At 40.5% G+C, this 13,170-nt stretch overlaps 1 protein-coding gene across 1 annotated transcript in view; it reads left to right on the forward strand.

Annotated features, from left to right (window-relative positions):
- The window catches only part of SCUBE2 (signal peptide, CUB domain and EGF like domain containing 2), a 40,092-nt gene that overhangs the window by 18,880 nt on the left and 8,042 nt on the right, over positions 1 to 13,170 (forward strand). Inside the window, exons 10-15 of the mRNA XM_074884484.1 lie at positions 743 to 865; positions 1,357 to 1,473; positions 2,096 to 2,182; positions 2,888 to 2,992; positions 4,200 to 4,355; positions 4,721 to 4,924. Of these exons, the coding sequence (XP_074740585.1) occupies positions 743 to 865; positions 1,357 to 1,473; positions 2,096 to 2,182; positions 2,888 to 2,992; positions 4,200 to 4,355; positions 4,721 to 4,924 (792 nt within the window). The remainder of the gene's footprint in view (positions 1 to 742; positions 866 to 1,356; positions 1,474 to 2,095; positions 2,183 to 2,887; positions 2,993 to 4,199; positions 4,356 to 4,720; positions 4,925 to 13,170) is intronic.

The following is a 13,170-nucleotide window of genomic DNA, read 5'->3' on the forward strand; positions in this document are numbered from 1 at the left end:
GTGTATCAGCCACTCCTCCCAGTTTTGTATCCTCTGCGAACTTCCTGAGGGTGAACTCTTGTCCCATCATCCAGGTTTAATGAAGAGGATAAATAGTATTGGCCCCAGTCTTGACCCCTGGGATACACCACTGGTGAATGGTATATTCTGCATCAGTGTGCAAGTTTGCACCAAGGGCAGTATGTTGTGTTGTCAGTAGTTTCTCCTCCTATTGGCATTTATTGGGCAGGGCAAGGCCTCAAAATTGGGTAACTGGCTGAAAGGAGCAATGGTGATACAGTAGTGTTACCTGCCCACATGGAGTCAAATAGTGTTCCACAGCAGTTGTATTTATCTGAGCACTTTGGAGGATTGATCAGTATGAATTTTGTCCATGTTGCCTGTCTGTATTCCAAATTAGAAATATTAATTAACCAAACATGGTGCAATGCAGACTTGATTTGGTCTCCTTCTCTGTGAGTTGATTTGTTATCATATTGCTGAGACTGGGTATTTTTTTAATTATGTGGTTTAAGGACATACCTAACAGCTCCCCTCTGACAACGTTTGATCCATTTTGACATTTAGCAATGAATTTCCATGAAAACAAAACTATTTCAAGGTGGGTGTCCAGATAGCATTCCTAAAATATTTTCCAAACCCTACTAAGCAGTATTTGTGTACATGTTTACCTAGTGGAGTTAGAGTACAGGCCTTTGGCAAGAGTAACTTTTAAAAAGTGGTTTTTACCTTTCCTCTGTAGATATTAATGAATGTAGCGTCAACAATGGTGGTTGCCAACAGCTGTGTATGAACACACTGGGAGACTATGAATGCCTGTGTCACTCTAACTACAAATTACACTGGAATAAAAAGGATTGTGTTGGTAAGGTGCCTAGTAAATACATTTCTACTCCTGATGTGTCTGATGGCCATGTGGTTATAGTCAAATCTGAAAATCTTGATCTGTCCAGTTAAGTGGTATGAATCATTGTTCCTGGTATTCCGCTTTACTTTTTAGTGAGGCGTGATGGTACTGATGTTGAAATGGATAAAAACAAGCAAAAGCCTCCCCAAAAAACAGGAGATACTTTGAGGGATTTTGATGCTTTCTTTCCTGTGCTTTTATTTAGCTCATTCTTCTATTTCCTTTTGTTCCTCTGCATGAGAAGGTTTGCTGATGATAGCTTTACCTAAAATATGTATGTGGTACGATCTTCTAGTGATTTTATTTTGCTTTGATTTTTCTGTCTAAATAGCATATTAACTTGCATGGGTGCTCCTAGGTACCAGCTACAAAAGCAACTGCATGCTGATTTATTAGTAGAGTGTATGTAGATGTTTTACTTCTGTGAGTATTTGTTTTATCCTATTTAGAGACAAAGGGTCCCTTGCCTGGTAGTATGTCACCCAAGGTATTGCTGCACTGCATTAAGAGTGGTGGGAGCGATAGATGCTTCTTAAGCTGCTCTTCAGATGTCCAAGTATTTTCTGGTAAGTCACAAACAACAAAAACAACCGTATGATTCTGTAGAGAATGTAAGAATAGCAAACCTCTTAACTCTGATGGAAGCCCCAAGAAGTAGACAATCAACAGGGACCTTTACTCTTTCACTATAGATAATAAAGGGCTATATCCCTGCCAGTGTCCCAGGAAAGCCCCCCTTTCCTTGTCTTTTATAACCACTCTATCCTCAGATTCCCTTCTCGTGACAACTGTCTTTTTGAAGCTGGGGAGGACAGGGCAGAATTCTCCGTGCTCCCTGGGCCATTCCTTAATTGGCCCTGAGAGCCGCTGCTGAATGGGGCGAAGGCATTCCAGCCCTGCGTGGGGTCTGAGATTTTGCCCACACAGCCCCTCCGCCCCACAGGACCCAGCATGCAGACTCGGCCAGTGCTTATGGGACAGATGCTGCTTTTCTTCCTGAAACCTTTAAATTGCTTAGGAAGAGACAAGCTCTTATGTGGAGTATTTTATGAACAACATTGTTGAAAAAGGGGAAGATGATGATGCTGATCAATGAATTAAAAATGTCTTTTATACTACAGGAGTCTTCAGTCTGTGCACAGTGCCTGTGTCTTTACTGTCTGTCTGTCTGTATGGTCTGTCTGTTAGGAACACAAGACGCCTACACCCTCACCTGTGGCAGGTCATCTCAGCTTAAGAAAAAGCAGCAAAGTACAAATGCATCCAGCTGGCTGGGTAATCACTAGACTTACTGTTGCATGATTTGACTGATTTCTTTTAATAGATAACTCTGAAATAAGGGCATTCCTGTTGACTTTCTATTTTCCCTCTCCATTATATTCCCTCTGTTTTTTCTTCCTCATGATTACAGCAGGAAATTCCCCTTGTACTGCTTCATCAGCATCACTCAAATGAAGACTATTTGAAAATGAATAAGGAAAGAGAAAAAGATCAGTAGTGAAATAAACAGCTAGGCCAGGAGACTTATGCCTCTCTTTAGGCTTCCAGACTGGATAGTATTGGCAACATATAATATGTTTAGGTTAAGCTGTTGGACAGTAAACTTTAGAAAGCATTTAAAGATAAACAGATAAGAGGCACTATTTTATATAGAAATAAACTACTTTCTGAACTGGTTTGGAGTATCTCCTTTATTTCAGCTAACCTTTCTTTGATTTATCCAATAGCAGATCTGGACTTGATCTCATTTTTCCTTTTTTTTTTTTATTTAAAATAAAATCTGTCACACTTTTTTCCAATTCCAGTTGTGAACCAGCTTCACAGCAAGAGGAAGCTGTCATCTCTTTAGGTTTTCTGTGATGACTACTTTTTCACTTTATATCAGCATATTTTTTGATGTCATCAATATGATGTGACATTAGGGTTATCTAAATTTTCAGTTCCTTCTTTAAAATAACTTGCCATTGTTTCTTTCCGAAGATACTTCAGCCATCAAGATAAGCGTAACCTTTAAATTAAATGAAGGAAAATGTAGTTTGAAAAAGACTGAGATGTTTCAAGAAGGTCTGGAAGAGATAATACCAGGTATGAATATAAAAATGCAGGTAAGCCCACAAGCAAAGCACAGAGGACTGCAGACTTTCTGCTCTTCACTGACCTCATGAATCGCACGCCTTCCCAGCCATGATTCTTGCAAGAGTTACTTCAGATCACAGGACTTCCCTGTGACAACCTTACAGTCTTGCTAGGAAGGCCCTTCTCCTTTTTTGTTTGTACCACTGCCAATAAGTTCTCAGTAAAATCAACCATTCTTTTCATTCTTTTGATTTCTTCCTTTCTCTATCCCTATCCCTTCTTTCTGTTCTTTCCTTTCTCACCTGCTTCTTACTGTCTGATGCTGTAGTGAAGAATCTCCTGGCCTTTTATGCTGACTCTATTGCCAAATGGTTATTCCTTTTTTCTCTTGTCTTCCTTTTATACTTCAGCAGCCCCAGATGGGCACAGTGAAATCAACTTTTCCATCTGTTCCACAGCAGAAAGTATAGCCAGGGAATTTACAAAGTCAGCAGAAAATGAGGAGGAATACATTTCAAAAAAGACAAAAAAAAAAAGAAAAAAAAAAAAGGAGCTGGGGGAAGAAGTCACTAAACAATATGATGAATCAGCATGTCAGTTTGTTTGTCCTTAGAAGAGTAACAGTGAGAAACTACACTAGATGCTCAGTGAAGAGTTATATACTCCAGAACCAAAGCTTATTCCAGGTGTTTTCTTATACTAAACGTTATTTCCTTATTCAAACTCTGAAAATGGTCTCCAAATGTCCTGTGTATGCAACCACTAGTTAAATTAAACACCACTATAAGCTAATATGTTTTTCACATGCTTCATATGAATGCAAATTTTTTTCCCTTGAGTAGCCTGCCTGATGCAGGCAGTGTCATGGTTTTAAGATGCTTTGCATAGTGCAAAGGCAATTCATTAGAACCTGCTAGCAAAACCCAGGGGAAGCAAGCTGAGCACTGCAGCCAAGCTCTCATCTGAGCAGTGAATCATGCCTCAGATCTGCTGCCGTGCCAGAGTCTCAGCCCAACAGTACATCTGTAGGTGCGCTGGAGTCATGATTCTATGTGAAGGTGTACCAGCTGAGAAACTGGCCAAACTGTTTACTGGCATGTGGAGTTGATCATTTGCTTCCCTTTAACTTGTCATGACAACATATGTGCTGAGCACTAGTGAATGTTCAAGAACACTTCTGGCCAAGCTTTTGTTTCCTTTATTTTTTTTCATACAGAGAGACATAATTCAGTAATGGAGAGCTTCCACTATGTAAACCTAACATGCAGCTCTGGCAAGAAAGTTCATGGAGCCCTCAGTAGGCTGACAGCGACTAGAGAAATTTTTATCACTGCGGACTTTGAGCTTGAAACAAGCCGAAAGGAGGTGACAGGTTGGTTGGAAAATAATCCAAGGTGCGGTTTGAAGCTTCTTGCTGTTTGCTCCTTAATTTCTGTATTTTTCACATCTATCTGTATGCAAAATGATAATAAAAAGTATCTCCTGTTTTGAAAATGAATTTTACTGCTTCAAAAATAGTGAGGGATGGAGATAGTTTCAAAGATCAAAGAGCTGCCCATAGATTAAAGTCTTGTGGTCTGATCAATTTTCTTCTAGCCTGGTGGTGTTGTCCTTAAGGATTTCAGACTTGTTCACAGAAGTTGCTTTCTCAATGCTTTGCATTGGTTGGCCTTTTTTAATTGGGTGGATTTTTGTGCATGGTCATTTATAGCAGGTTTCACCCTTGATACTTTTCAGACACATGTGATGTGCGCTGTGCTCGGAAAAAGACTGAAAAGAGGTTCCGTAAAACCATTCGAACCTTACGGAAGACAGTCAGCAGGGACCAGTTCCGCATTCGTGTCTCTGGCATGGACCACGAAGTGGCCAGAAAGTCTCTCAAGCTATCAGAACCGCAGCAGTCTTGTGCTGTAGGACAGATGCATGTTGGTAACAGATGTGGTAAGTAAATGTAAATTAGGAACAAACAGTTATGCGTGTTTTACTGTTTTGCTCAGGTCTGGTGAGCTTGAGGGGATCGTGGGATGCTTGTCCTTTCTCCTGGACAGGAAGTAGGGCATTACTGTTTGTGCTACTGAGATCTGCCCCTCTATGTATTTATTGATGGCAGTTGCTGCGTTATAGCGTGGAATAAGGGCTCAGTGCATTGCACTTTGTTATAGTTGATGAACCGCCTACAGTAAGCTCAAGGTTAGAAAATGTGGGAGTAACGTTGGGCACTAATGGCCTTGACATCATCAGTTATTTTTAAGTCTATATTTAATATTGAGTGTAACACTGTATTTCTGAACTCATAAACATTTCATCTCTCCTTCATTGCAAAGAAAAGGCTGAGCAGAGTTTGATAGCCTCATTCTCTTTGCCGATTAAGCTCTGAGTCCCAGAGAATCTTCATGACAGTTACAAATTCATGGAGAATAGGGGTTTTATAGGCCAGTACTGAGAAAAATCTTAATTATAATGGCACTGGAGGGCACCACCATAGTGCAGCCCATAATAAATGCTTCCAAAGCACAAAAGTTAAGGAGAAGGGTCAGATGTTATCTTAACAGGGGCCTAACAACCGTGACAGCTAATTCAGGCTGCATAGGGTAGGCAGCATGTAGGTGGTTTTGTGAATCAGCAAGCCTTTAAAGTGCTTGTCAGATTGAATTAGTACATCTTCCAGCAGCAACCCATTCGGCCCCAGAATAAGTTTTCCAGTCTAGTGTTGCTAACTCTAGAAAAACTTGGATTCGTAGAATAGAAAAATGAATTGGTGTTGTTTAAAACATCTGTGCAAGCAAGCGGATTAGGGAATTACTCAGGAATTCTGCTGGAAAAAAGCTATAAGCTTTTTCTTTTCTTTTTTTTTGGTAATGTTGTGATAAATCTGAAAAACTTTGGAAAGCTCACCAAGATGAGTTTGCACGGATGTTTTCAAGCTGTTGTGTTGGATGCTGGAGGAAGGCTTTGAAAAATTGTCTCAATCCATTGTACAGAGCACAATATGGCTTTCAAGCAATTTGTGATTTCATCTGGAAAAAACAGCAATGAGTAAGCTAAAAATACTGCAGGTAGAGAAGGCAACATGAGTTACAGTTAGGAATTGGAATAACAAAGAAACAAAATTTTTTTTTAGGTAGCTGCAAAACCAGTTTAATTTCTCATTACAAATGAAGAGCTTACGTGACATTTCTGTGCTAGCTCAGATAGAAAAGGGTCTTTTTGGAGAATGCCTGGAAAACTCTTTGGTATGGTGAGCACAAATAGCCTGTCCATGGTTAAAACAGAGACACTGATCATATGAACACAAATGTTTTGAAGAACAACTTGTAGAAGTCAAGCCTCTTCTGTTGCTGAATTGGTGCTACAGTTTGCTCTGGACATCTTAACAGGTGCTGCTGTGAGCAGTGGAACTAGTAAAATATGATTCCTTGTGGGTCTCGTGCCTTACGGTTCCATTTGCTCATGCCTGAAGAGGTGTAATTAGTAAATGAATCTTCCTTTCTTCAGTTGAAGTATTCAGACCATATCCTTGTGTAGATTTGCTGTGATCAAACAGGAGATGGGACTTGCACCACAGCCTTTTACTTGCATGGATGCTAAGAAGGTCCCTCTCCTCCACTTGCACGTCCCCCACTTATTTACATTAAACATACAGAAACTTAGTGTCTTTGAAACCTCTCTGCATCCTTTGTCAGATTGCTGGAATTTGGGCAGAAAGTTCACTAGCTGCCGAGGGGACATAAAAGTACATGCAGAGGCAGTGTTGTTACATACGCCTCGTTTCCTTAGAAAAAGCTGATTGTCCCAACGTGTACTGGGGCGGCTGCTACTTTGACTGCCAGTCAGAAGGAGCTAAGAAAGAGACTGGGGAGAAGAGAATGGAGTGGGAACAGTGTGGAAGAAGAGGAAGAAGCTAGCTCAAGGGTGTGTGTGGGAGAGTTGGGTTTTGTTTTGTTTGGTTTTGATCTGATTGTTTTGTGGAGCTGCTGAGAACTTCTGGACAGGATTGGGGCCCTGCTAATGATTTGGGGAGAAAGTGACTCCATAGCAACAGATACCACATCAGCAGATGGATTCAGTGCAGGTGGTGGATGTGGTCTCTGGACAGGCAGAGAACTTTGGCAAAGGGATGTTGCTCGGTCTGACCAGAGGAGCAGGAAGCAGTGAGGGGGAAAAAAAAAAGTCTAGGGACTTACAAGTCTTCTGTGATGCAGATAGTGAATGAAGTGGAGGTTTCAGTTCATTGTTCTCAAATACATTTTTTAAAACAAAATACTTGGAGTATGGCTGTTAGATATAGTTTTATTGATTCAGATAGTCATGTACTGGTCGTTGTCTTCTTGTGGTGGACTTCTGACACAGCACTGCCTGAAACAGTTGTATCTGATTAGCATAAGGGGGAAAGTCCAGCTCCTGCTCTGGCAGCTTTTTGTCTTGGGTAACTGCAGTTGGGGCAGTAGGCTAAACCTCATTTGGTTTCACACTTTTGGTGAGGTAGTACTTTTCCTGATTATCCTGTCTTAACTCCTACTGTCTGCAGTGGGGTACAGCACAGAATAAAAACTCCAGAAAGGCACCAGGAACAGGTTAGATGTGATTTCCAAGCTATTTCATAATTTTTAATGTGCTGAATGGTTGCATGGGTGTGTCTGTTGTTCTTTAAGCATCTGTTGATGGTAAAAGGGGATTCACTGCTGATTGCAAGGGATAGTGTATTTTATTTCAAGTTTGCTGTTTAACATACAGTTCTGTTTGGGATTTTCTGATGATTTAGAGGTTCAGGTGTTGTGTTTGTCTACCTTGTTATGTGTGAGCTCTGTATCAATCAGTAAGCATATTTAGCATTGGCTCACATTGATTAATTCCATGAAGTCCTGTGAATGGCTTCCAGGGAGCAACCTGCAGTAGGTCTCTACTGATGTATACCACAGGAAATGTGTATGGCAAAATGGAACCTTCATCAGCCCTCCCAGAGAACTGGATTCTTATAGCAGGAGTGTGATCTTTCCACACTGAAGTAAATGTTATGGTAAAAACCATGTGTATTTGAATGACAGTGCTTCAAGACTGCATGAACCATCAAAGGGTGCTGGAAATGCTACATGCTTCTGTGAGAGGAGATTTGTCTTGGGGAGAATGCAGTTTCATTCACTAATGAATGAATGGCTACAAGTATTCTTTCTTCCATATGAGCAAGACTTTAGACCGATGTAACAACCAAAGACCAACTGTTTAAATACTAGCGATTCCTTATCAGAAACTGATTTACCAGGAACCTCCATACTGACAGAGAAGTTGTTCATATTTATTGGGACTCTTTTGCCCTCAGGCACTTTCCACTGAGGGAGAAACAACAAGCATTTTAGCTGCTTTTCCATTGCTTAAAACTCTGCCATACCTTGACCACTTCCCATGGAGTTGAAAGTACACCTTGCCTGTTCCATTTGGTATTTTTTTGTGTTGGATACATGAATACTTTAAGAGATGGAAGGAGGCAATGAAAAGTATTATTCCCTGACATTGCTCTGTAAAAGGACATGTGAGCGTGCCCTTGCTGCATGGTAGTCGCAAGTGGATTCATCCAAAGGGCTGTCACTTCAGAGAACAGCAAGCATAAGCAGTGCTGGTATAGGCGCTGCTCTGATGTAAATGCTGAGCAGCTTTGTCTTGTGTGGGAGGTGTTGATGCATTTCGTTGCTCAGCATTCAGCAGTTTTGTCCCTTTAGTTTAGAGGATGCAAATAAAATATTAACATTTCATACAAAGGGATGAACCACATCTCAAAGTTTAGATGTGGTGTGATACTGGCGTTATAAAAGTATGAGATTTAAAGAGAAAAGCAAAGTGCCGCCTGTCTTTGCAGTTGTTACAATTAGTAGTTGTGTTACACAACAGAGGATTGTATGTTGCAGGTTTTTTTAGAATTTTATAAAAATCTGACAAGAAGAAATTAATTATCAAATGGGAGAAAGGGTGCTATTTTTCTGCTAATCTGCTTGCTCTGACAATCATAGATTTAAGACACAAATCCTTAGGATGCATAACCATCTCATGTGACCTAAATGTGTGAACTGCTAAAACACAATAACTTAAAGGATGCCGCTTCAGAATCAATTTGCATCAGTTGTTTGTGATTTTTCCTTATAAAGTCAAGGCATCATTCTTAAGAAAATGGTGAATTGGTAGATCATGACCTCCTTTATGAGGTTCACCTTCTCAGCCACTGAGATACTACAGCATTTGTCTATAGGAGCAAATGCTCAAAGGCTAAAGTGTTGAAAAGAGGGGAAGAGCCTTTAAATGTCTTTGTAACTGTTAATCCCGGTTCCCTGTGGGCCCCTCTCTTCCCCCCTCCCCCCTTTTCTTCTTGTCTTTGCATCAGAAAAGCTTTCACGTATTTTTTTTTCCTTTAAAACAGCTGCATGAGACTCAAGACCAGGTTTTTAATGGGTATTGAAGACAAACAAAGACAGTGGCTGCAGAAATGAAGTCTACTAGAGGCAATTGGTTCTTTTGTTCATTTGGAGAAAAACAATCAGGCTTCTGAAAAAAGAGCAAGTCAGCCAGTGGAATTCTGATTTAATGTCATTATTTGCAGATCTTCAGATCTTGTTTCGACTGGGTATTTCCCATGTGTCAGGTGGGACCATGCAGTTTCTAGTTTTGTGAAATGAAGCTCATAAGCTTTTTTGATTTCATTTAAACAATTGACGGGAAAAGTTTGAACTCTTAGGGATGTTTCTTGGGTTTTGTTATTGGTTTTTGGATTTTTTTTTTTTTTTTGTTAGAGAGGGTTCATTCGTGTCATCCTAATTTCATGAACAGTCCTATGGATTTCCATGGGATTATTTATGTGTTGACATAATGTCGTTATAATTAATGTTACCGTAATTGAACCTAACACCAAGTCTGTTTGTTATGCTAAATTGGGCCCTGGTGAGTGCTGTGAGCTTCTAAACAGGCTTTCCTCATTACCCCTGCTCTGTGCTCCAGGGGGGTTAGATGAATGGCCTCTGTTTGGAACATTTCTAGGTGGAAGACGGTGAGGAACAGGGAACAGTTTACAGGGAATGTGTTTGTGGATCAAATTGTCTGGACACTGGTACCACTTTGGAAATCTTGTTTTGATGTAGTCATGTGAAGAAACTGATCTATTTAAGAGCCTGAGGCATTAAAACTTAAGCATCACTTGGAGTAATTTTAGTATTTGCATTGAATAATGAGTATTCATTAGACTGTAAATAGCTAAATCTGTATCTGGATGTATTAACCTCTTTTCTCATATGCACATAGGATCTGTTAAGGCTTGAAGTGTTTGGTGCGTCTCAGAAGTCATAGTGGGGGAAAGAGAGGGTTATGCATTCTTCTAGGCAATGCAATATTTAAAACTTAATTTTCCCAGTCTCTGTATTTTACATGCTTTATAAACTTAATCCAGAGTTGCTTGCTTTTTTTCAAGTCTCACTGATTTCAGATTGATCATGGGTGTTTGACACCCTTGAGAATAAGGCTCATTATTGCATGTAGTAGCATCAGATATGAGTATGTGTGGGGTACCCTCATAGGCCTATCCATCTTGGCCTAGTCTCTCCAGTTCCAGGAGGCATACCACGTGCTGCTTCATAAACCAGCGACTATGGCTGTAAAAGCAACTAGTGCTCCCCTCGCCCGCTTGGCCTCTGATAACAACGTGCAGTGACTTCTGAGCAGAGAGTGGCCCACTAGGGTGGTGGTGTCCTGTGAACCCAAATCCATGGGCACACAGGACAAGCCCATTGCTCATCCAGCTGGACTCCTCTGTCAGCCTGGTTTGTCTCCAGCAAGATGATGTTGCCCAAACAGGTATTCTTAATTTTAAGCAGTAGTTTAAACTGAAAGAGCTGGGTAGTCATTATATGGCTTTTCTCTTCACGTTCACAACATTCCGAGCTAGTTCACAACTGTAACCACCACACTGTACACAGCTTTTATTCAGCTGGTTTTGCACACCCTATTAGAGTGGTGGTAGCTAGTTGGACTTTTTTTTTTTTTTTAGTTTTCTTTCTGTTGTTGCTACCTTTCAAGAAAATCAAAACTAAATAATTGAATTGATTGATTCAATCAATTGATTGGCCAAATTGATTGGCCAGCTTTGACTGGCCAAAGTTTTGGGTTGGCCCAGGTTGATTTTACACAGTTCCTGCCTTTTGCTCTCAGCTCTGTGTTCCTCTGCAGGCACTGTCACAGGCATAGCCTACCATCCTGCTGACCCGCCACAGTGCATCCCTGGGGCAGCCAGTGTGAGCAGAAGACAGCAGAGAAATGGGGCCTGAAGCAGGTGAAGTGTAGATCCAGTGCAGCTTAATGGACCTCAGATTAACACTGCGCAAGGTTGAATTAAAATGTCAGCCTTCTTTCAGTACACCGAAACTGCCAAATTGCAAAAGTCCTGACAGTTGATCAGCTCTAATACTTGTGTAAACATAGTCTTTGTATCACCTGGCACTTTAGTAGTCTAGCTGCTGACCACCTAGATTGGCTTTGAATCCACAGACACAAAATGTTAGTGACCTGATATTTTCTTTCTTGTTGCTAGTTAGCTGGAGTGTCAGAATGTGCTATAATGGGAAATGAGAAAGTTGTGTTTTATGCACTAATAAAACTTAACGGGATGGGGAAGGACAAATAACTTGTGACTCTTGCCCCAGTCCTTGGAATCCTGGAAACCAAAACGTAGCTCACAGTGTGTCTCAGTGTGGAGGTAGGGCACAGAAACAGACCATCTGATGCTTCTGCTCCATCTTTCTCTTGCTTTTAGAATTCAGTTATTCAGTGCATCTAAGAATGCCCTATGTTGAGGATCTCAGTGATGTCTGAGGAGATCTTTTTAAGTCTACTTCCTCAATGTAAATCTTCAAAAATTAGGCACTTTGCTAAATAATCCTGGAAGATTTAGATCAACTCAGTTTTATTCCACAGGGAGCTCTACAATTTTACAACACACGTTTCTAAGGCAAGTAAGGTGCAGATGATAAAGTTGTCAAGAGAAATCTGATGGGATAAGTTCTCAAATGTAACATTTCAGCATAAGTGTTGGGTTTGGTTTCTGCCTGGGACAGGTTTCCTTTGAGCTCTGTTAGCTGATCTACTGTTATGCTGGACTCTGAGCAAGTTCAGGAAACCTGAAGTACAGTTTGAAGGTTGAATTTGTATGGTTTTCACATGTGTCAATTTAAAGTAGCATTCCGTTCAAAACAAAACCAAAACAAAGACACACCCCCTGCGCCCAATGCAAAAAACCCAAACCACCCCAAACTTGACATGTGATTAAAATAAAGGGAAAAAGACAAGTTAAGGGGAGATAGCAGAGAGCAGATAGTCTCTAGTGAGGCCACTCAGAGCACTGATTTCTTACAGAGTCATAGAGTTTTTTGAAGGAAGGATATTCGCACTGGTCTTTCCGTTGCTTCTGGGTTACCCATAGCCACTTCTCAAAATCACCTTTACTAATCTGGATTGTCTTTCCTTGTCACAGAATTGTAAATAGTGCTCTTTCCTTACCTTATTAGGAGTGCTGCAATGAAAGCCTTAATTCATTCATGTTTGTTGAGTTGCACAAAGAGTACAGAGATGAGTGTTCTGTAGGAATGTTTATAAAATGAAGAAAGGCTTGAGAAGTGTGGAAGCAAATGAATGTGTGTCCTTATGCAGAAGAGGTGTGTGATGGAAAAAGTTAGAACCAAGAGCTAAGACTTCTTCACTAGCTTTCATTGATAAGCTACAGAGCATTACTTAAGCTGCTGTATTTTATTTTTAAGCTAAGGAGGAACACTCACTATTCCACTCAGTGTATCAGCCATAAACAAAACTCTTCATCATTGATCATGACCGGTAGTTAATGCCCTGCTTGTTGTTAGTCATATATCCTGAAATGAAGCCAAGGCCAATTTAACTTCCTAACAAAAACGGCTATTCACTGAGTGATTTATTGGAGCTATAAACTAAAACTAACAGTTTATTATCGTAACAGATCTTTAAAAGGACAGAATTTTTCAGCACAGCTGAACAACTGCAACAGTGTTTTGTGCTTTTCCAGAGCAGGGTAATTATTAAATACTGGCACTGAAGCCAGTTCTTTTGTGAAAAGCTTGAAAACCAGAATTTCTCAAAGACACCCAGAAATATTGCTGGGCTTGTTAGATGATATTGAGATTGTGTGT

Source organism: Strix uralensis, chromosome 15 (assembly GCF_047716275.1).
Source record: "Strix uralensis isolate ZFMK-TIS-50842 chromosome 15, bStrUra1, whole genome shotgun sequence".
In the NCBI taxonomy this organism is placed as follows: domain Eukaryota; kingdom Metazoa; phylum Chordata; class Aves; order Strigiformes; family Strigidae; genus Strix; species Strix uralensis.